The sequence below is a fragment of the Urocampus carinirostris genome, chromosome 16, assembly GCF_059441175.1.
Source record: "Urocampus carinirostris isolate Australia breed hairy pipefish chromosome 16, RoL_Ucar_1.0, whole genome shotgun sequence".
Taxonomy (NCBI): domain Eukaryota; kingdom Metazoa; phylum Chordata; class Actinopteri; order Syngnathiformes; family Syngnathidae; genus Urocampus; species Urocampus carinirostris.
Genome location: NC_142364.1, coordinates 5,321,883 through 5,345,995, shown reverse-complemented (window position 1 = coordinate 5,345,995; position 24,113 = coordinate 5,321,883). Strand labels below are relative to the sequence as shown.

Below are 24,113 nucleotides of genomic sequence, written 5' to 3'. Positions count from 1 at the left end.
GGGAAAAGGAAAAAAGGTAGAGGGAGCAAAAGACAGCAGAAAGACAGGAATAAAGAAAAAGTGAAAGAAAAAAAGAAGAGAGAGAGAAATACAAGTACAGCATTTTGTGAGAGGCACCTGGCTTTGGCAACATCAAGTGGATACATTTCAACCTGCCGCCCATTTTTCTCTTGCGCTCTGATCGTTGTCTTGCGGGCCAGATACAATCCCTTTGTGGGCCCAATTTGACTCGCGTGCCGCCTGTTTGTATCAATAACAGCGGTGACAAAGAGCCAGTAAAGCAAAAATATTTTGATTAAAAAAAAAAAAGATCTCCCTACAGCAGTCCTGTCAGTGTTGGGGCTCATTTTTGTCCCAAATAATGGTTTCAAAACAGGGTGCGAGCAAAGTTCTTTGTAAAAATGTCACAAAATACTGCAAACAAGAATACCAACGTATTTCCCTTCAGTGCAGATACCGCTGAGCGAGGAGGAAGAGTGTGTATAGCTCCACCCATTTTTACCGCTCACCCAATAGAATTCCTCTAAAAATAAGTTGAGAGAAAAAAAACCTCACTAATGGCTTATAATGAAATCTTACACCCCTGAATTATAATTGGTGAGCCTCCAAAAAGACCCCAGCCCTCCAGCTCAGGCACACTTTTTAGGTCATTATTAGTGCGGCCCCCTCGAGAATAGTGTCTCTCTCTAAACCAGTGGTGTCAAACATATTTTCCCTCGGGGGCCACACGATAGAACATTCTATCGGGGGCCGGACTAGTAGATTAAAGAGAAAGAAAAAGAGATAAAGAAATAAGAGAAAGAGGGAGGGAAAAGGAGAGAGGGCAGGACAAAAAAGAGAGAGAGATAGAGAGAGGGAGAAACAAAAGAGAAGTCGTGAGAGAGGGGGAAAGAAAGGGAGCGGAAGAAAGAAATCCAAAGAGAAATAGAAAAACAAGGAGAGAAAAGAAAGCGTGAAGGGTAGGAAGAGAGAAAGAAAAAGGAAAAAAGGAAGTTAGAGCAAAAGAAGTTAAAAAGACACAGAGTGAAAGAGACAGAGAGTGGGAGAAAAGGGGTGGAAGAGAGAGAGAGAAAGATATACAAGTACAGTGTCTTTGTCTGAGGCACCTCTCTTTGGCAAAATCAAGTGGACATATTTCAACCTGCAGCTTGTTTTTCTCTTGCGCTTCTCTGACTGATGTCTCGCGGGCCGGATTCAATCCCTTAGCGGGCCTGATATGGCCCGCGGGCCGCCTCTTTGACACATGTGCTCTAAACCATCTAAACAAAAAGATGACTGTTTATTTGAACAATAAAGGCTATTATAGTATTATAATACATTTTCATAGAAAAATATTTTGTGCATGACGTTTTATCATTATTTGTAATATATCATTTTTAAAAAAATCACAAAAAGAGCCATCTTTCTAGTGAGTCAAGCCGAAAGAGTCGGTCCTCCAAAAAGAGTCGGAATTCCCATCACTAGAATGGAACCTCTCCGGTGTCCCTGACTATGACCTTGGGTGCATAGTAGCTAAAAATAAGGAGCACACGCATGGCTGCATCACAAGCGCCCTCTAGCGGTTGCTCATAGTCCAACAACTGGGGAGGGGGGGAGAAAAAAAGCGCATCTTTCAAGATTGCAGTCACGCGGCGATGCTCACTTCGGAGATGAAGCAAAAGGAGCCTGCACGTTGATAAAAACGAAACCCAATTTCATTCCATTAACCATCGATTGAACAATAAAAAACCAAGGACCCGTTTATTCTAATTTGGCCATATCTGCAGGGGGTGTGTGGAAGATGCCCCCACTCATCCTCGCTTCGAGTCCCGGACTCCAGGGGCGAGTGTAATCCGTTCGGACCCAGGAGAACCGCGATCGCCCACCGCCCCTGAATGCAACAGCACCGAAGAAAGACACCGAGAAGGGTGTCGACGCGCGCCCCGGATGCTGCGACGCAGGATCGGCTACACCGACCCCTCGTCGGGGAAAGACATCCTCGGCAATCGCTCGCTTTGTTTTATGTTTATTTGCGCTTTCGGACTGGTGACTTTGCTTCAGCAGATTCTTTACGGGAAAAACTACATCAAGAGGTAGGAGGCGTTCCACCTGATGCGGTTTTGCGAGTACTTCACTGACGGTGGGGGGAAATAATCGATAATGGCCGGATGAGAACAACATACCTGTCGACTTTTACTCTTTCCCTGTATTTTACACGTTTTTTTCGACCATTTTTGTTCGGGATTTTATTTAAATTAGACTTGTTTTTTGACCAATCTCCTTTTGCCAATTTGGCTCTAATTTAGATCGTCTCGGTCAATGGATGCAGACGATAACGTCCTAATAGATTGCAGTGTTCTACATAGTGTATTTTGATGTTTTTATCGCTAAATAAGAGGAATTGCAACTATGAATACTGGGAGGAATTGGTTGAGGTCGACAGGTAACGGAAGAATAGCAATTAACCACCCATTTTTTGTTTTTAACTCCTTTCCTCTCTTTTCCTGTTACATAAAAACAATTTCCATCAGGGTTATTTCCATTGACATCATACACAAGCCGCCAGAGCAGTTGTGTATGTTTTTTCTCTTATTTTATTCTTTAATTTCTTATAAATGTGCCTTTCTGGTCTGCTGAGAGGTGAGATTGTTGATTTTTTTTCATGCGGTGTGCAGTCAATGATGGCGTTTCTCTCACTGGCCCCCTACCCTGTCATAAAATACACCCCGAGAACGTAAATCCCAAGACGAGCAGATGTTGAGAAGAAGCCCAAACAAACGAGACGCAAAGATAAGAGACGGCGCTTATGTTTACCTCAAGCAAACATAATGTGCTGCAGTCCCTTGGAAAATATAACACACATAAAACCCCTTCCCCCTTCCCCCAAACCTTCACCATCCCCCCCACCCCTCGAGCTGGTTTTCTTAGATGGATTCATGACATTGTGAGATTCATGAATCCGAGCATCCTGCACGTGATAATGGCGCTGGGCCCATTGGAGGAGGATGAAATCATAATGGCGGGTGGGGAATGGGTTGGGAATTGTGGAGGGTGGGGTGCCGATGGGCTCAGCGGCGGCCATTTTGCTAAAGCCTGTCTGCACACACTCTTGGGGGGGGAAGAGGGATGTTAGAAAGCCGAGTGGGATGACTTAAGTGTGTGTGTGATGTCATCGTCTTGTGATGCTGACCAGCGGAGGTCCGAGCAAGTCATGCAAGTGTCGGCACAAAGAAATACTTTCCTCGAATTGCGATTTCTGATTTTGCGATTTATTTTCATTTCAGTAAAACTGCCGTATTTTCCGCACTATATAGGGCACCGGATATACAGTGCCGTGAAAAAGTATTTGCTGCCTTCCTGATTTCTGTGTTTTTTGCATCATTATCTCTCACAAAGTGGTTAGCGCGTGTGCGGCACAGTTCTGAGGTCATGGGTTCAAATCCAGCTACCAACCTTCCTGTGCGGAGTTTGCATGTTCTCCCCGTGCTTGCGTGGGTTTCCTCCGGGCACTCCGGTTCCCTCCCACATTCCAAAAACATGCATGTCAGGTTAATTGGCAGGTCAAAAATTGTCCCTAGGTGTGAATGAGCGTGTGAATTGTCTGTCCCTGTGTGCCCTGCGACTGGCTGGCAACCAGTTCAGGGTGTCCCTGACCCTACTGAGGATAAGCGGTGCAGATAATGGATTATCTCTCCCAAAGGTTCCAGATCATCAAACCCAATTTCAAATGTTGATTCCGTTTGTAAAGCCACAAAAAAATTAAATACACCCGGCCCTATGTGAAAAATTATTGTCCCCTGAACCTAATTAAATATTTACAGTAATTGGTACTGAGTTTTTCAAAATCCTTTAGGAATTTTGGCCCACTCTTCTTTGCAAAATTGTTTCACATCTGCCAAATTGGAGGGTTTTTCTAGCATGAACTGCCCGTTTAATGCCACAGCATCTTAATTGGATTTGAAACCACAGCTTTATTTTGTTTTTCTTGACCCACTCAGAGGTGGAATTGCTGGTGTATTCCAGATTGTTGTCCTGCTGCAAGAACCAAGAGCGCTCAAGTTTGAGGATGTTCTCCTTCAGGGTCTTCTGGTAAACACCAGAATTATTCCGTCAATCACAGAAAAATGTCCAAAGAACTGCAGGTCTGGCTCATAACTCCACTATAACAAAGACAGTGGCTAAAAATGTCGTCCATGGGAGAGTTCCCTGGCGAAATCCACTGCTGTCACAAAAGAACACAAAGAGAATCGTCTCATATTTGATTATCCTCAAGACTTTTGAAGAAACATTCTGTGTACTGATGAGTCGAGAATTTAACTTTTTGGAAGGTGTGCAGCCAGTTACATCTGGTGTAAAAATGGCACGGTTTCAAAAAAAGGACATGATGCCAACTGTAAAGCATGGTGGTGGTAGTGTGATGGTCTGGGGCGGCTTTGCTGCCTCTGCACCAGGACAACTTGCTGTGGTTGATGATATACAGATTTCTGGTGTTTTCTAGAAGATCATTAACAAGAACGTCAGGTCATCAGTTTGTGCCCTCAAACTGGAGCACTCTTGAATCATACAGCAGAACAACAATCCAAAACACACCATCATGTCTACCTCGTAATGGCTAAAATACAAAACAAAATGATGGTTCTGGAGTAGCCAAGTCAAAGTCTGGATTTACATCTAATTGAAATGCTGTGGTGTGACCTTAAACAGGCAGTTCATGCTAGAAAACCCTCCATTATGGTAGATTTGAAAATATTTTGCAAAGAAGAGTGGGCCAAAATTCCTTGACAGTGTTGTAAAAGACTCATGACCAATTATTGTAAATGTTTGATTTCTGTTATGGCTGCCAAAGGTGGCCCTATTTGCTATTAGGTTTGGGAGGCAATTATATTTTTCCACATAGGGCCAAAAAGGTTTAAAAACATTTGTGCCTTTATAAATGTAATCACCATTTCCAAACTGCATTTTGTTTTTCCTTGGGTTGCCTCTGTGTGATATTAAAATTGGTTCGATGATCTAAAACCAATGCGAGTGATAAATAAGCAAAGAAAGACACAAATCAGGAACGGGGCAAATACTTTTTCACGGCACTGTATGCAAGGGATGGGAGAGCTTAAGTTTATGCGACTGATCATGCAATTCTACATTAAAAAAATCAAATCAGGCTTCTGAATTGTAGTACAGCAGTACATTGAATTTTGTTTGGGAATGTTTTGTCGCACTCGAGCGAATACGTTTTTGTTAGTTCAATTATGATTGACTGCCATGCTAGTTGAGTGTCTTAATCACAGTGACTTCTCTGTACTAGACATTACCCCGCATATTTTTTCTTTAAATATGAGAAATCGACTTAAATGAGTTCATATTTATGGCTTTTTAGGCCTGTGGCTTAGAATCCTGTGCAGGTTGTACAAAGTTTATTTTTTTAATTAAATCTGAACATGCGTCTGTTTTAACCAGGTGCGCTCTATAGTCCGGAATTTACGATATTTTTAGGCCGCTGGTTAATTTTGCTATGGGTTGGGTATTTACGATTGTTGGCATGAGCCATTTTTTTCTTGTTCTTATCGTTTTCTGGAGACCGACCGCCGCTCCAACTCAATGTGTGTTTGCGTACCATGTTTATTAATGCTGTGGGTGAACATTTCTTGGACTCTGAGGACATTCTTCCGAATAAACTGATTCATTTTCTTACTAGTGCGCAACAGTTTAGCCGACTCAAAGGCGACGAGACAGGAAATTGGAGCGGTCCCGTTAATTTCTCGGATGACGGATCTCTGAGGCCTGCCAGAAATGGAAGGAAAAGGTACCTTTGTTCCCAGCCTTCCCGAATGCACCACACGGCTAGAGAGCAGACAGTACACGCAGCTTTGCATGCTTGGACCCAGCAGACAGACGACACATTTGCTCTCTCTATCACTCTCTTATGAAGTCTTCAGGTTCTTAGCGTGATTGGGCGCCGACCCGTTTAACTCCTAACCTGTCTGCATGTCGACAGATGTTTCCGTCAGCATTATCAGCCAGATTCACAGATCTCCGTAATAGTCACACCCTGCCTAGCCGATATTAAGAAGAAAAACAAACGCTCTCACAGGTAGGCCCGTTTGAAGGCATTTCCGGTACATTCACAGAAACCCCCGAGAATGCCTCTCTTTTCTTTCTCATTGGTACGAAAAGGTTCGACGGGTTCTTTTTTTCCCCGTGGTGGTGGTTGCACTTCCGGATTTGCTATCTTGCATGACCTTGAAGCCCCGTCCACTCATTCCCGTCCCTACCACCTCCACCCGCGTTCTCGGGTGGGGCCGAGCTTCCCGTCGATGTGCCTCCCATTGTATGCCGCCCGTGCTCTCGCAGTGCCTTGTGTCGTGTTTTGCAAAGCGCTTGTGTGTATGCCGTGTACAGCACATATGTGTGGACACGCCTCCCTGTGCCTTCCCTTCTTCACATCTGCATTGTCTCTTGGATTTAAACCCCCCTTTTTCTACCCCCTATACGTGTTATGAGGCCCTCATCTGAGCAAGCATGTATCAATGTATTTTAGGGGTCCTTGACTAAACTCCTGAAAATTCACTGTTATAGACGCACAATCATGGATAGACACAGAGCGATCGCGGAGAAAGACACACAGTCTGGCCCTTTTCTTACACCAACACATACTCAAACTTTATGACGCGCGCAGAATCGATGCAGCAACATGGATCGAAAGAGAGCAATCGCAAAGAAAGGCGCACCGTCAGGCCCTTGTCCTTGGGCTTTGTTCAATCCAGAACAACAAAGGCAACAGACTCTCAAGCTTGATTCACACACGCTGAATTGACGTTCAAACACCGGTAGAAACAACAATTGTGGGGAAAGACAGGCAAACAGGAAGGTTTTTATGGGATTTGTTCAATCCAGAACAAAGCCAACATACACTCAAGCCTGTTTATGAATCGACGCACAAAGATGGGTCAAAACAGTTCGATCGCAAAGAAAAGCAGGTGGCTGGGTCCATTTTCTTGGGCCTTGTTCAGTCCAGAACAACAAAGACACCCAACACTCAAACTTGATTTAAGAACCGACGCACAAATGTTGGTCGAAACAAAGCAATCGAAGAGAAAGGCATGCCAGCTTTTCCTTGGGCCTTATTCAATCCAGAACAACAAATACAACAGACACTCAAGCTCGATTCACACACGCTGAATTGACTTTCAAACACCGGTCGAAACAACAATCGCGGAGAAAGGCAGGCAAACAAAAAAGGTTTTTCTGGGCTTTGTTCAATCCAGAACAAAGACAACACACACTCAAGCCTGTTCCACACATGCTGAATCGACGCACAAGCATGGGTCATAACAGTTCGATCGCAAAGAAAACAGTGGGCTGGGCCCATTTTCTTGGGCCTTGTTCAGTCCAGAACAACAAAGACACCCAACACTCAAATTTGATTTATGCATGCAGAATCAACGCACAAACAGACATTACGCAGAGAAAGGCGCGCCGCCAGGCCCTTGTCCTTAGGCTTTGTTCAATCCAGAACAACAAAGGCAACAGACTCTCAAGCTTGATTCACGCACACTGAATTGATGTTCAAACACCGGTCGAAACAACAATCGCGGAGAAAGGCAGGCAAACAGGAAGCTTTTCTGGGCTTTGTTCAACCCAGACAAAAACAACACACACTCGAGACAGTTTCACACATGCTGAATCGACGCACAAGCATGGGTCAAAAGAGTTTGATCGCAAAGAAAAGCAGGTCCCATTTTCTTCAGTCCAGAAGAACAAAGACACCCAACACTCAAACTTGATTTATGCATGCAGAATCGACGCACAAACAGATATTACACAGAGAAAGGCACACCGTCAAGGGCCTGGTTTAATCCAGAACAGCAAAGACAACAGACACTCAAGCTTGATTTACACATAAAGAACCCACGCACAAACGTTGGTCGAAACAGAGCAATCGAAGAGAAAGCCATGCCACCTGGCCTTTTTCCTTGGGCCTTATTCAATCCAGAACAACAAAGACAACAGTCACTAACTCTTGATATACGCATGCAGAATTGGCGCACAAACATGTGTCAAAACAACAATTTGCAGAGGAAGGCAGTCCGCTCGGCCCTTTTTTGGGGCTTGTTCAATCCAGAACAACAAAGCCAAAGGACTTTCATACTTGATTTAAACCAGCATGGCAGAGGCGGCATCTCACACTTAAACTCTCTTCCAGATTTGCTGCTCTACCAGCCTTTTATTAGCAAAAATTTGAAGCATATGTCTCACCCGTCAATAGGGGATTTCCCACACCCTGCCTGTCTTGTGACATTCCAAAGAAGGCCTAAAAGAATAAAGCCCATAGTAAGACAAGTAAATGAGTTACTCTACGATAACCATTAGCGTCACGTGTCCTGTGACACCACAAGAAACCCGTATGAATGAATGCTCTCTTTAAGCGGTAGATATAGGATTTGTACTAAATGAGTCAATCTATGATAACTCGATGAACTCTGTTACTTTAAAACTGGAATCCAGATTAGCTACCAATGCTAATTTCAACTGTTCTGTGTTATCCATTTATAGCCTTTATTTGGATTTACAATCCAACCATGTTTGCTTCTTCTAGTATTTCCAATTCGAGTGATAATGGCACACAGTTTGATAGATCATATTAATCGATGTCAAAATCGAGTATTCCCACAGACGATCCTGATCAGGTGGATTTAGTCGAACTGATGTTTCATTTTGTTTTTGGGTGCAATATTCTCTCCTGCATCTTGTTCCTTTTAATGCATCCTCTGCGTTGTAAAGGCTATGTTGGTTGTTATCCTTCCCCATTTTCAAACTCCCATCACATTTTCCCATCATGCATTGCAACATGTGCCATGCTCTATTCATCCGACATCCACGATTCATTCTGCGAATGTAATCTGAAACAATTATGATTGTGACGATTCAATTCCACTTCTTTCACGATCACAAAATGAAATTAGAACTTTGCAGTAACGACATCAGGTTTTTTATATATATTTCCCTAATCTGAGGTATTTTGTGCCGCATAGTACTGTGTGACTTGTAGTAGAGACTAATGATACACGCAAACCCTGGCTTACTCGCTAACAAAGCTTAACATCTTATTGGTTGATTTCTCTGGGACGTTTCCATTTCATTTTTTTGTCCCTATATTGAAAATACAAGTTATATCCATCCACATATAGTGTAAGTCTATGTTTCTGACAAGTCATGTACGAGCACATATTGTAAACACACAGGACCCAGGAATGAAAAAAATGAAATATGAATGAAATCCTTTTTTATGTAACGTATGTAATGTTATTGGCTCACCCTGGTAAACAAACGCTTACGATTGCTCCAATCAGGGCCCAGGAAACAGAAGCCAGTCCTCCAATTAATTTACGCGTTCTGCAAAGTAACGCCGTAATTCAGGGAAGTACGTATTTATCTGTGAAACCTAAAAACAGAAAAATAAATTAGGGATACATTAAAGACTTGAAAATCCATCAGAGCAGTATTCATTAATCATTTTGTCATTATTCTTGTGCAGGAAATAACAAAAATCGGCCCGGTAGGGATTACAGTAATAGTAACAGTGGGTGAAGTTTGTATCTTACTCGTTCCTCTGAAAAGAAAACGATATAAATGAGCCATTATACAGAAATGTCATGCATTCACAAAATGGCTCCCCGACGGCCAATAACACATAGTCAAATAACCCACCTTATTTTCCATAGCACATACTAGTGAGATCGATTTTCCCAAAATATCTAATCCATTAGTTCCAGTGACTGTCTTGAATGATCCCTTCAGGTATTTGGGAAACTATGAGGGGCCCTTCGACTACAACTCCACAACATGCAAAGAGCTCAGGCAGGATATCATGGACGTCAAAGTCCTCTCCATGTAAGTCGGTTCTTCTGGAATATTTCTTTTGGGGGTTGCTGAGTTTTGTCCTTTTTATATGTTATTTATATGAACATTCAAAACATATAAAAGAAAATGGAGAGACAGATGTCATAAGTCATCGAATTACTCCATTTCTCACCTGTGTCGATACAAAATGACAATTTCATCGTTTTGATTCAAAAGCGTTGTCCAAATAACGACTATCTATGACGCAAACACAACCTAATGTTTATTTTTCGTATTAGCTAGCTTCCCATGCTAACCGCTAATAGCTTGTAAGTTGTGTTTCTATCAATCGTTGCTTACACTATTATACAGTATAATATATATAATATACGTCAATAACATTAATTTCAGGGGATTATATCAGACGAGGTAGACAAAATAACGACTACAAATGAAGCTAACTCAACCTAATGTTTATTTTTCGTATTAGCTAGCTTTCTGTGCTAATCGATATTAGCTTGTAAGTGTGTTTCTACCAATTGTTGCTTACACTATTATACAGTATAATATATAATATACGTCAATAACATTAATTTCAGGGGACTACATGAGACGAAGTAGACAAAATAACGACTATAAATGAAGCTAACTCAACCTAATGTTTATTTTTCGTATTAGCTAGCTTACTGTGCTAACCGCTATTAGCTTGTAAGTTGTGTTTCTATCAATCGTTTCTTACACTATTATATAGTATAATATATATAATATACATCAATAACATTAATTTAAGGGGACTTTATCAGACGATGTTGACATAATAACAACCATAAATGACACAAACACAACCTAATGTTTATTTTTTCGTATTAGCTAGCTTCCTGTGCTAACCGCTATTAGCTTGTATGTGTGTTTCTACCAATCGTTGCTTACACTATTATACAGTATAATATATAATATACGTCAATAACATTAATTTCAGGGGACTACATCAGACGATGTAGGCAAAATAACGACTATGACGCAAACATAACCTAATGTTTATTTTTTTTTCTTCGTTTTAGCTAGCTTCCCGTGCTAACCGCTATTAGCTTGTAAGTTGTGTTTCTATCAATCGTTGCTTACACTATTTTATTGTATAATATATGTAATATACGTCAATAACATTAATTTCAGGGGGCTATATCAGACGAGGTAGACAAAATAACGACTATCTATGAAGCAAACATAACCGAATGTTTATTTTTTTCGTTTTAGCTAGCTTCTTGTGCTAACCGCTACTAGCTTAATGTATACAGTATACGTCAATAACATTAATTTTCAGGCACTACATTAGAGGAGGTAAACAAAATAACGACTATATATGAAGCTAACACAACCTAATGTTTTTAGATTAAATAATGTCCTAAATGGACCAGAACAGATTTAACCAAAAGTCCACAAGATGTCTGGAGCAGTTGTTGTATTAGTTAGCTTCCTGTGCTAACTGCTAATCGCTCTCCAGTTGTGTTTTTATCAATCGTTGCTTACACTATTGAATAGTTGTTCTGCAATGTTTTATATCGGTTGTTGTTTTAATTAAGAAACATTTTTGAACATAGATAGTTTTTTTTACGTATTGTGTTTATGAATTTAATGAAAACTTCCATTTTCAAGATAAGCTCCTTTTGCTATAAACTTGTAAAGTTGGTATTTTTCAAATGAAATAACTGTTCAGCTTTAATCATTCCTGTTATTTTTAATTATAGAAGGATTTTTTTTGTTTCGTGTGAACTGATTTTTGAGAATTTGATGATAAACCCAAACTGCTAGGTTAGCTCCTTTCGCTAACAGCTCTAAACTTGCAAAGTTGCCATTAATCTTATCGAATATAGATATTTTTTGTAACGATGGCATATTTTTTATTATGTTGCTGGGTATGCTAACCGAGCAGTCTGTATCTAAGCTGTGTTATTCATATCATCTTTTTGTTGTTGTTTTTTCAATTTAAACTAACCGGAGGAAGACGTCTTTTAATCGAAACATTGGTATCTTTTAAACGTCTTTTCAACTTTTGTTTCCAACTTCTTTTCAAACAGTTTTCGCGGACGGGGTTTGATCTTTAAGTAAAACACTTAACAGTACGCAGGGTTGGGTAGGGTTACTTTAACTGGATTACTTTCAATTACTTTTGGATGACTCCAATACCAAATATGCTAATAAAAGACAAAATAAACTAAACATGGGCAGCACGGCGGCGCAGTGGTTAGCGCGTGTGCGGCACAGTTGTGAGGTCGTGGGAACCTCCTGAGTGGGTTCAAATCCAGCTCCCGGCCTTACTGTGCGGAGTTTGTATGTTCTCCCCGTGCTTGCGTGGGTTTCCTCCGGGCACTCCGGTTTCCTCCCACATTCCAAAAACATGCATTTCAGGTGAATTGGCCGGTCTAAATTGTCCCTAGGTGTGACTGAGCGAGTAAGTTGTCTGTCCCCGTGTGCCCTGCGATTGGCTGGCAACAAAGTCCAGGGTGTCCCCTGCCCACTGCCTGATGATTGCTGGGATGGGCTCCAGCATCCCCGCGACCCTACTGAGGATAAGCGGTGCAGCTGATGAGATGAGATGAGAAACTAAATATAAATAAAATGATGACTCACAACGGGTGGTAAGCTTTCTCTCCTGGCTTTGATCTCCGGAAAAACCAGGGTTGGGTAGGGTTACTTTAACTGGATTACTTTTAATGACTTTTGCATTACTCCAATACCAAATATGCTAATAAAAGACAAAAGAAACTAAATATGACTAAATTTTTGACTCACAACACGTGGTAAGCTTTCTGTCCTGGCTTTGATCTCTTTGATCTCCGGCAAAACGAACATAAAATGCGACAGAAACAAAATGAAAAGAAATCCAAACAGCTTGCCAACATCATTTTTGCCGTTACTCCCCAAGCCTGCACAAAATGTAGTCATTTTATTCATATTTGGTTTCTTTCGTCTTTTATTAGCATATTTGGTATTGGAGTCATCCAAAAGTAATTGAAAGTAATCAAGTTTAAGTAATCCTACCCAACCCTGTGTGTCATACACCCTGCAGTACAGTAAGAAAATATAGTATCAGCCTTCGGCGATTTCCTAGAGGTCTCCTTGCTAGTTCATGAGTCAGGCTTCACACTCAAGTATCTCGTTTTCTAGGCCAGGGGCCAATAGTCTCCCGGGAAATATCAGTTCTAGGACAATCTAGTTTTCTCTATGCTCTCCATCTCCACAGCCTTCTCCTGAACGTTTGTCGTCTCTATAACTTCTACCTGGTGTTGTTTTTTTGTTCTTCAATTTACCGCCCTTTGTAGAAACGATAATCGGAAAATACACGGTCATGGCTATCCTTCTTCATTCCACAAGTCTCTCTGCCTGTCTGCCAGGGTCAAAACCTCTGATCTGTTTGAGAGGTGGCGCAACCTGCAGGTGTGTAAGTGGGAGCAGAACAAGGAGGAAACCGCAAACTTCAAGTAAGTATCGCAGTGACCAACAGCGCCGAAGTAATCCCTCGTTTTTTTCGAAAAAGTCCCGTTTCCTAGCACCGCAGGGCCCCAACCCGGGGCTTGAACTGAGCACAGGTGTGGCCGAATAACACACACCGGTACCCAGTTACCCAGAACCCTTTAAAACACAGGTGTCAAACAGGCGGCCCGCGGGCCAGATCAGGCCCGCTAAGGGATTTGATTTGGCGAGACAACACTCAGAGAAGCGCAAGACAAAAAACAAGCTGCAGGTTGAAATATGTCAACTCGATGTTGCCGTCGGACAAAGTCTCTCTCTCTCTCTCTCTCTCTCTCTCTCGTCTTCTCTCTCTCTCTCTTCTCTCTCTCTTCTCTCTCTCTCTCTCCTCTCTCTCTCTCTCTCTCTCTCTCTCTCTCTCTCTCTCTCTCTCTCTCTCTCTCTCTCTCTCTCTCTCTCTCTCTCTTCTCTCTCTCTCTCTCTCTCTCTCTCTCTCTCTCTCTCTCTCTCTCTCTCTCTCTCCACTCCTTTCTCCCACTCCTTTCTCCCACTCCCTGTCTCTCTCTTTTCCACCCTGCTCTTTGTTTCTCTCTCTGTGTCTTTTTAACTTCTTTGCTCTAACTTCCTTTTTTCCTTTTCTCTCTTTCTCTTTCTCTCTTCATACCCTTCGCGCTTTCTTTCCTCTTTTCTCTCCCTCTGTCTTTCTTTTTCTCTTTGGATTCTTTCTTCCTCTCCCTTTCTTTTCCCCCTCTCTCATGACTTTTTATCTCTTTTGTTTCTCACGCTCTCTCCCTCTCTCTCTGTATCTCTCTTTTTCTCTTTTTTTGTTGCTCTTTATCTCTTTCTCTCTCTGTCTTTTTAACTTCTTTGCTCTAACTTCCTTTTTTCCTTTTCTCTCATTTCTCTTTCTCTCTTCCTACCCTTTGCGCTTTCTTTTTCTTTATTCTCCCTCTGTCTTTCTTTTTCTCTTTGGATTTCTTTCTTCTGCTCCCTTTCTTTCCCCCTCTCTCACAACTTCTTATCTCTTTTGTTTCTCACGCTCTCTCCCTCTCTCTCTTTCTTTGTCCCGCCCTCTCTCCTTTTCCCTCCCTCTTTCTCTTGTTTCTTTATCTCTCTTTTTCTTTCTCTTTAATCTACTAGTCCAGCCCCGAAAGAATGTTTGTTCTATCGTGTGGCCCCGGAGTTAAAATGATTTTGACACCTCTGCTTTAAAAGGACATTTTGAACACTACACGTTGTCGGGTCATTGTGTCGTTTTTCATTCCTTCTGTCATTGTAATCCTGGTTGTTTTCTTCACTTCCACCACCACCCCAGGTTTGTTTGCGTTCGTTTTCTTGTGGTAATAATGTTAAATAAAAGTCAGCGAGAGCGGTGTTCCCTGTAATTTTCACACAAAGTCGGTGAGAAACGCTTGAAACAACAGTGAGCAACGGCAATCCCAAGTGTGGCAACTAAGTAATTAGTAGTACGATACACAACTGTATTTTATCACATTTTTTAGTGGAAGTACAATGTTGGTGACAAGATTGACTTGATATAATTGGAAATCATTTGAATGCAACACAAACTTTTTCTTCTTTTTCCCTTTTTTTTCTATTTTTTTAAATGATTTAAAAAATCTCATTGTGTTTATATTTTCCTAGCTGTTACTTTTTTCCTTTGTTTCTTTTCTTTTTTCTGGCTTTTTTGTTTAATTTTTTCCTCCTTTTGTTTCTTTTTTTTCTCAGCTCTTCATTAATTTTTCATTTTGATATTTTTTTTTCTTTTTTGTTCTATTCCCCCTTCCTTCAAGTCATTTTGTGCATCATTTTACATAATGTTTGGTCATATTGTCACGAGGCGGGGTGGGGAATGGAAGGAATGATCGAACCAGAACGGAGGCAGGAGGCAGGAAGGGAGAACTCAATTGCGTAACGATCCAAAAGGTTTATTTAACAAAATAAAAGTTGTCCAAAACTCTGGGACATGACGAAACAAACAGTTGATTCTTCCAACTCAACTAAACAGGACAAGGCATAACAGAACGGACAATGTTTTAAACTAAAACAGGACAAGGCATAACAGACCGGGAGTGTGTATATGTAATGAGCCCGCACCCGCAAAGCCCACAATCCAGCCTTAAATAGCAGACACTCGATTAGTTGAACTGCTTCAGCTGGGTCCAGGGGGCGGGGCAGACCGGTCGCCAAGGCGACCATGACACATATAGGGATGAAAGAAGCCAAAACAACCTGAAGAGCCGTTTAGGACCCGAAGGAGCTGGTTGGTTCCTTTTAGTGAGCCGAGCCGAAGAAGCCGGTTCTCGAAAAACTCCACTGACTTTGCTCAACTTCGTTCTACTTCGACCTTGACGTCAAAATACCCTATTTAGAAGACAACATCAGGGGAACCCGTGTATTTTTACCTTCATGCACTGTAACTTTGACTTAATTCGCTTCTTAATTAGCAATTACGAGCCCTGATTTTTGTGAGGTGGCTAGATTTTCTTGTGCGCGGAAAAGCTCTGGGTAGTACGCAATTGCGCACACACGCAGCTTAGAGGGAACATTAAGCGAGAGAGAAGCTGGGCCTGACCCGAACGTAATGATTGATATTTTAGGCCTGTCTCACCTCTGCCGAACGTCTAGGTGTAATATCCACACGATCGTATCCATGATTCGCATTTTTTTCCTTCAGAATGTCGCTGTCTCGCTGCTGCAACGCTCCCTCCTTCCTATTTACTACCAAGAGGAACACCCCAGCCGGGACCAAACTCAGGTACGAGGTGGACACCAGCGGCATCCTTCCCATCAGCACCGAAGTCTTCAAGATGTTCCCGGATGTGAGTCGGATTTCAAAACCGTTCCAAAATCTTCATGGCGATACCGATACCCGACAAACATCCTGCTCCTCCGCACCCATAGAGATGTTTTACTTGAGTATTTCTGTCCTATCTGCTTTGAAGGACATGCCCTACTCCAAATCTCAGTACAAGAAATGCGCCGTGATCGGGAACGGGGGCATCATCAAGAACAGCAACTGCGGAAAAGACATCGACTCTGCCGACTTTGTGTTCAGGTAAGTAGGGAAATGAAGACAGACCCTGACCCTAAAGCAGGGGTGTCCAACCGTTTTCATGCCGAGAGCTATTTTTTGCTACTTATTAGCAAGTTCCCTCTAAGCTGCGCGCGTGCGCAATTGCGCACAGCCTGCACGTTCTCAGCGCACAAGAAAATCTAGCCAGCTCACAAAAATCAAGGCTCAAAATTGCTGATTAAAAAGCGAATTAAGTCAAAGTTACAGTGCATGAAGGTAAAAATACACGGGTTCCCCTGACGTTGTGTCCTAAATGCGGTATTTTGAAGTCTATGTCGAACGAAGTTGAAAAGTAAAGTCAGTAGAGTTTTTCGAGAACCGGCTTCTACGGCTCAGCTCACTAAAGAAAACCGGCTCTTTCGGGTCCCAAACGGCTCTTCAGGTTGTTTTTGCTTCTTGAATCCCAACATGACCAAATATTATGTAAAATGATGCACAAAACGACTTAAAGGAAGGGGAGGAAATAGAACAAAAAAGAAAAAAGTACCAAAATGAAAAAGTAGTGAAAAGCTGAGAAAAAAAGAAAAAAAAGGAAAAGAAAAAAAGAAATACAAATTTAGAAAAAAGCCAGAAAAAAAAGAAAGAAATGTAGGAAAAAAGTAAATAGAGAACAAAAAGAAAAAAGTAACAGCTAGGAAAAAATAAACACAATGAGATTTTTTTAAAAGGAATTAAAAAAAAAAAAAAAAAAAACAGGGAAAAAAGTTTGTGTTGCATTCAAATAATTTCCAATTATACCAAGTCAATCTTGTTGCCAACATTGCACTTCCACTAAAAAAATCAGATTAAATACAGTTTTTATCTTGCAACTGACTCAATAAGCCCCCGAAAATGTTAGTATTATGCGTCAAACGATACCAGGAAAAAAAAGAAATGGAAATCATGTGAAAGAATTGTAAAAACAAAGGACGTTTGTAGGCCGTACAACCTTTGCAATAGTACATGAGTCAATTCATTCAAAAGTGAAAAATAATTTTGCTTTGCCGAAAAGTCAGCAAAATGTAACTTGATGTCAAGTTTTGGACATGTTTCATAATTAATTATCTTGCCACACTTGGGATTATGGTTGCTCACTGTTGTTTCAAGCGTTGCTCACCGACTTTGTGTGAACGCTCAGACCCGTAAGGAAAATTACAGGGAACATAGCTTATTAGCGCAAAGGGTACCTGGTTTGATATGCAAGTCAAGTCATTTTTATTTGTATAGCCCTTAATCACAAAGAGTCTCAAAGGGCTGCACAGATTATTGTCTATTATTACAGACTATTATGACACCATCCCCTGATCTGAAACCAACATGAGGGAAAGGAAAAACCCAAAAACCTCATTAGAGAAAAATGAAGAAACCTTGAAAAGGGACCGCACATAAGTTATCATGTTATTACTATGTTGTTACTAAGTTATTACCAGATTATTTATCGGAAGTAGGAGAAAGAAAGAAAAAAAATGATAGAAAGCCATAAAGAAAGAGAGAGGGAGGAAGGGAGAGAGAGAGAAAAAGGGAAACAGAGAGAAAGACAGAGAGAGTGAAAAAGAAGTGAGACAGAGAAAGAGAGAACAAAGGAGAAAGAACTAGAGAAAGATAGAAAGAGGGAAAGATAAAAATAAAGTGAAAGACAAAGACAAAAAAAAAAGAACGAAGAAGCTGAGTGAGCTGGAGAAAGAAAAAGGGAAAAAAGAAAAAGGGAGAAAGAAAGGATTGAAGGAAGGAACAAAGTAAAGAAAGACAGAAGGCAATACAGAAAGAGAGAGAGAGAAAAACAAAGGGACCGAGAGAGAGGGAGAGAAAGAGAGAGAGGAAGAAAGAAAGCGAGCGAGTGAAAAGAGAGTGTTAAGTACTTTTTTTCACAGGATTTGCCGTCGAATGAATTTATTTACTGTTTCTGATTCTGTTCCGGGTTTACAGGGATTCAAAATGTTTCTTTTAATTTCTCATTTATCGGCATGGTGGTTAGCGGGTAGCCCCACGGCGTGGACGTCCAGGGTTCAAGTCCAGCTATCGCAGCCTCCCCGTGTGGAGTTTGCATGTTCTCCCTGTGCTTTTTTGTGCTATTTCGCAGTGTTTGATAAAAAAATGTACTTTTCATTGTACCCATTTAAAAAAAATGATTTATTATCATTTGCCACATCATTAAATCAACATAATGCTAAATTTAAGGAAAGAATATCAATTATCTGATCGATTTAAATAGGCGATGCTTTCGGCCCTACCGGAGTTGAATGCCACATTTAAAAATCTGTTCATCTTTTGGTCCTAGATGCAACATCCCGCCCATCAGTGAGAAATACTCGGCAGACGTGGGCACCAAAACTGATCTGGTCACCATAAACCCCAGCATCATCACTGAGAGGTAATGGAAATGTTCGAAATATCTGACCTTTTATTTACTCATGCTCACAAAGGTATACGGAAATTCTAAAATCTGCAAAATATGAGGAAAAAAATTCAATGTTTTTTTTGCATAATATCTATATTTATGTCACGAGTATATTCCAATAAGAAGTGAGATCGGCCTAAAATAATCCAGCCCAACCTGACCTGTGAATATAAAAGCCCGAACCCGACCAATTAACTTGGTTTGAAGGACCGAGCCTGAAGTAAACCCGAAGCTGCCTTTTGGCGGCACGTGTACTTTGGCGCTGGAATGTGTTACTCAGGTAAAAGTACTCTTACTTCAGAACATTACCCAAGTAGAAGTAAAAACTATTTATTTAAACAATTACTTGAGGTAAAAGTAAGTGAATTCTGGGCAGATCCTCCATGAAGAAAGATAAATAAATGAAAAATAATGGAGAGAGAGAGAGAGACAGACAGAGAGACAGAGAGAGAAGCCCGGCTCACCCCGAAATTCAAAAGACAAAGATTTTTGAGATTTCCTTGCCCTCATGTAGGTTTTAGATCAAGGGATGGTGTCATAATAGTCAGTAGTTTGCAATAATCTGTGCAGGCCCCTTTAAATAAAAAAAATATCTTGGAGACATTGGAAAATTGACCTCGAAGGTGCTTAAAAAGGGCTTGAATTTGGTCATGAAAACGACGTAGGAACCCTGACCACGTTGGAAAAGAAGAAAAGGTGGTCTTTTCTAATCCCCTTGACCAGTGTTCCCTCTAAGCTTCGCGCGTGCGCAATTTCGCACTGCTCGCCCATTCTCGGCGCACAAGAAAATCTAGCCAGCGCACAAAAATCAGGGCTCAAAATTACTAATGAAGAAGCGAATTAAGTCAAAGTTACAGTGCATGAAGGTCAAAATACACGGGTTCCCCTGACGTTGTGTCCTAAATGCGGTATTTTAAAGTCAATGTCGAACGAAGTTGAAAAGGTAAGTCAGTAGAGTTTGTCGGGGAACCGGCTTCTTCGGCTCGGCTCACTAAAGGAACCGGCTCTTTCGAGTCCTAAACGGCTCTTCAGGTTGTTTTTGCTTTTTTAATCCCAACATGACCAAATATTATGTAAAACGATGCACAAAATGACTTAAAGGAATGGAGGAATAGAACAAAGTAGAAAGTAAAAATACACGGGTTCCCCTAAAGTTGTGTCCTAAATGCCGTATTTTGAAGTCGAGTCGAAGTAGAACGAAGTTGAGTAAAGTTAGTAGAGTTTGTCAAGAATCGGCTTCTTCGGCTCGGCTCACTAAAATGAACCGGCTCTTTTGGGTCCTAAACGGCTCTTCGGGTTGTTTCTTTAATCCCAACATGACCAAATATTATGTAAAATGATGCACAAAATGACTTAAAAGAAGGGGGGAATAGGACAAAAAAGAAAAAAATACCAACATGAAAAAGTAGTGAAAAGCTGAGAAAAAAAGAAACAAAAGGAAGAGAAAAAAAGAAGGAAGAATTTCGAAAAAAAGCCAGAAAAAAAGAAAAGAAAGAAACAAAGGAAAAAAGTAAATAGAGAACAAAAAGAAAAATGTAACAGCTCGGAAAAAATAAACACAATGAGATTTTTTTTTAAAAGGATTAAAAAAAATAGAAAAAACAGGGAAAAAGAAGAAAAAGTTTGTGTTGCATTCACATAATTTCCAATGAGACCAAGTCAATCTTGTTGCCAACATTGTACTTCCACTAAAAGATGTGATTAAATACAGTTGTGTATTGTACTACTAATGACTTAGTTGCCACACTTGGGATTGCCGTTGCTCACTGTCGTTTCAAGCGTCGCTCACCGACTTTGTGTGAACGCTCAGACCGGTAAGGAAAACGACAGAGAACATTGCCCTTGACTCTGGCCCCTTGCGGGACAGGTTCCAAAAGCTGGAGAAATGGCGTCGGCCCTTCTACGAGGTCCTGCAGAACTACGAGAACTCCTCGGTGGTCCTGCCGGCCTTCTACAACACGCGCAACACGGACGTTTCCTTCCGGGTCAAGTACATGTTGGACGACTTTGACTCCCAGCGCGGAGTCTTCTTCTTCCACCCGCAGTATCTTCTGAACGTGCAGCGTTTTTGGGCCGTGCAGGGCGTGAGGGCCAAACGTTTGAGCAGCGGCCTGATGTTGGTGACGGCCGCCATGGAGATGTGCCAGGAGGTGGAGCTCTACGGCTTCTGGGCCTTCCCCATGAACCCCTCGGGGGTCTTCCTCACCCACCATTACTACGATAACGTCAAGCCCAGGCCGGGCTTCCACGCCATGCCCTACGAGATCTTCAACTTCATGCACATGCACGCCCGGGGTATCGTGCGCGTGCACACCGGACCGTGCACGTGAAGCGGCGCGGGGGGAAAGTTTTGCTCGCGCGCGTGTGGACGACGGCTCGTACGTGTGATGAGGCTCGAGGGGAAGGTTTTACTTCCGTGCACGTGAAGCGGTTCGGGGGGAAGATTTACTCCCGTGCATGTGAAGCGGTTGAGGAGCTAATTTTACTCACATGAATGTGATGAGCAGCTCGGTAGCAAAGTTTTACTCTCGCGCGTGTGCACACCAGTCTGTACACGTGAAGCAGCTCGAGGGCAAATATTTACTTCTGTGCATGTGAAGCGGTTCGGGAGCAAGTTTTACTCCTGTGCATATGAAGCGGTTTGGGAGCTAGTTTTACTCACGTGCGTGTGCTCAGTGGCAAGGTTTTACTCTCGAGCGTGTGCACACCAGTCTGTACACGTGAAGCAGCTCGAGGGCAAATATTTACTTCTGTGCATGTGAAGCGGTTCGGGAGCAAGTTTTACTCCTGTGCATATGAAGCGGTTTGGGAGCTAGTTTTACTCACGTGCGTGTGCTCAGTGGCAAGGTTTTACTCTCGAGCGTGTGCACACCACTCTGTACACGTGAAGCAGCTCGAGGGCAAAGTTTTACTTCCATGCACATGAAGCGGTTCGGGAGCAAGTTTTACTCCCGTGCGCGTGAAGCGGTTCGGGAGCTAGTTTTACTCACGTGCGTGTGCTTCAGTGGCAAAGTTTTACTCTCGAGCGTGTGCACACCACTCTGTACACGTGAAGCAACCCGAGGGCGATGTTTTATCCTCATGCGTGTGAAGCGGTTCAGGAGCTAGTTTCACTCCCGTGCACGTGAAGCGGTTCAAGAGCTAGTTTCACTCCCGTGCACGTAAAGCAATTTAGGAGCTAGTTTTACTCACGTGCGTGTGGACAACGGCTCGTACGTGTGAAGAGGCTAGAGGGGAAAGTTTTACTCCCATGCACATGAAGTGGCGCGGGAGCAAGTTTTACTCCCGTGCATGTGAAGCGGTTTGGGAGTTAGTTTTACTCATGTGCGTGTGCTCAGTGGCAAGGTTTTACTCTCGAGCGTGTGCACACCACTCTCTACACGTGAGGCAGCTCGAGGGCAAAGTTTTACTTCCGTGCACGTGAAGCGGAGCGGGAGCAGGTTTTACTCACGTGCGTGTGGACAACAGCTCGTACTTGTGAAGAGGCTCGAGGGGAAAGTTTTACTTCCGTGCATGTGAAGCGGTTCAGGAGCAAGTTTTACTCCTGCGCACGTGAAGCGGTTTAGGAGCAAGTTTTACTCTCGCGCGTGTGCACACCAGTCTGTACACGTGAAGCAGCTCGAGGGCAAAGTTTTATCCCCGTGTGTGTGAAGCGGTTCAGGAGCTAGTTTCACTCCCGTATATATGAAGGGGTTCGGGAGCAAGTTTTACTCCCGTGCACGTGAAGCAGTTTAGGATCTAGTTTTACTCACGTGCGTGTGATCAGTGGCTCGGTGGCAAAGTTTTACTCTCGCGCGTGTGCACACCAGTCTGTACACGTGAAGCAGCTTGAGGGCAAAGTTTTACTTCCGTGCACGTGAAGCGGTTCAGGAGCATATTTTACTCCGGTACATGTGAAGCGGTTTAGGAGCTAGTTTTACTCACGTGCGTGTCCTCAGCAGTCTGTACACGTGAAGCAGCTCGAGGGCAAAGATTTACTCCCGTGCATGTGAAGCGGTTTGGGAGTTTTACTAACATGCGTAAAACTCAGCGGCCCGTACACTTGAAGGGACTCAGGGCAAAGTATTAATCCCGTGCGCGTGAAGCTGTTCGGGAGCAAGTTTTACGCTCGTATGTGTGAAGCAGCTCGTACCCGTGAAGCGGCTCGGGGGCAAAGTTTTACCCTCAAATGTGCGTCCACCATTCTGTGTTGCTTTTCGTTCGCTCTTCTTGATGTTGCCATCGTGCTGTTTTCTAGTGGTTCTGCTGTACCCAGTTACTTCTTTTCTACTTTTCGGGGTACTTATCTAATAAAGGCAAAGTCCATTTCCACAGTGTGTAAATAGTAAAATAGGGTGAAACTAAAAAGTATTTCTGATCCGGTTGTCTACTTTCTTACTCATTTTGACTGTTCCCCTCGTTTGAAAGGGGGGAACATTTGAAAGCGGATGCTTCCCGGTGGTACTCTTGGAAAATCAGCTCGGGAATCTTCCATTTTTAAAGGACTTGTAAGTGAATATGTATTATTGTCTCATTTTAAAAGTAGATACTGTACGTACTCGCATATAAGCCGACTCCATAAAAGGTTTGAAGAAGCCACATATTTCCTTCGATACAGTAAGCAAAACAAGGAAGTGGGGGCTCCTTGATGTGTGGACAAATAATCTAAACAAAGCCATTTCTGCCATTTTGTATTGATTTTCTCATCTCTCATCTCATTAGCTACACCGCTTATCCTCAGTAGGGTCGCGAGGGTGCTGGAGCCCATCCCAGCAATCATCGGCCAGTGGGCAGGGGACACTCTGAACTGGTTGCCAGCCAATCGCAGGGCACACAGGGACAGACAACTCACTCGCTCATTCACACCTAGGGACAATTTGGACCGGCCAATTCACCTGAAATGCATGTTTTTGGGACGTGGGAGGAAACCGGAGTGCCCGGAGGAAACCCACGCAAGCACGGGGAGAACATACAAACTCCGCACAGGAAGTCTGGAGCTGGATTTGAACCCACGCAGGAGGTTCCCAAGACATGAACTGTGCCGCACATGCGCTAACCACTGCGCCGCCGTGCTGCCTGTATAGATTTTATCATACTGAAATAATTCCCAGAGGCTTGATACTCACTGATTATCAGCGCCAAAGTCTTTATAATCGTTTTTAACAATTAATTAAGCATACACCTAAACAACAATAATTATAGATGATAAAGATTAAAATACCGACAATGAAGATAAAAATTAAATAGTTGTAAACCATTGACTCGATCATTGTCAACATGAGGACCCCTGATTCACTCAAAACCTACACTTGTCCTTCCCCTTAACTTTCTTAGGAGCCATTATTATGGGCAAAAAGGCAATAAAACGTACTAAATCCCACTAAAATGAGACGTGGT

General features: G+C 42.4%; 1 protein-coding gene across 7 annotated transcripts; it reads left to right on the top strand.

The window, feature by feature from the left end:
- Nucleotides 1-1,608: 1,608 nt before the first annotated feature.
- st8sia5 (ST8 alpha-N-acetyl-neuraminide alpha-2,8-sialyltransferase 5) lies at nt 1,609-22,443 on the top strand. Of its 7 annotated transcripts, none has more exons than XM_088355629.1 (9): nt 1,609-2,072; nt 5,672-5,779; nt 5,972-6,067; nt 9,775-9,867; nt 13,209-13,295; nt 15,962-16,106; nt 16,230-16,342; nt 18,618-18,710; nt 20,605-22,443. In XM_088355629.1, the coding sequence occupies exons 1-9, from the start codon at nt 1,927-1,929 to the stop codon at nt 21,065-21,067; spliced, it is 1,344 nt and encodes a 447-aa protein (XP_088211755.1). In that variant the 5' UTR covers nt 1,609-1,926; the 3' UTR covers nt 21,068-22,443. The 7 variants fall into 7 exon arrangements, with proteins under 7 accessions (XP_088211755.1, XP_088211754.1, XP_088211758.1 ...); XM_088355628.1 differs by having other exon boundaries at nt 13,137-13,295; XM_088355632.1 differs by lacking the exon at nt 5,972-6,067.
- The last annotated feature ends 1,670 nt before the right edge of the window (nt 22,444-24,113 follow it).

Excerpts from the sequence above, each read along its gene's own strand:
- st8sia5 (XM_088355628.1), top strand. The coding sequence starts at position 1,927 with ATGCTGCGACGCAGGATCGGCTACACCGACCCCTCGTCGGGGAAAGAC. Across the intron at positions 16,107-16,229 it reads TCTTCAAGATGTTCCCGGAT|GACATGCCCTACTCCAAATC; the intron begins GTGAGTCGGATT and ends TCTGCTTTGAAG. Across the intron at positions 18,711-20,604 it reads CCCAGCATCATCACTGAGAG|GTTCCAAAAGCTGGAGAAAT; the intron begins GTAATGGAAATG and ends CTTGCGGGACAG.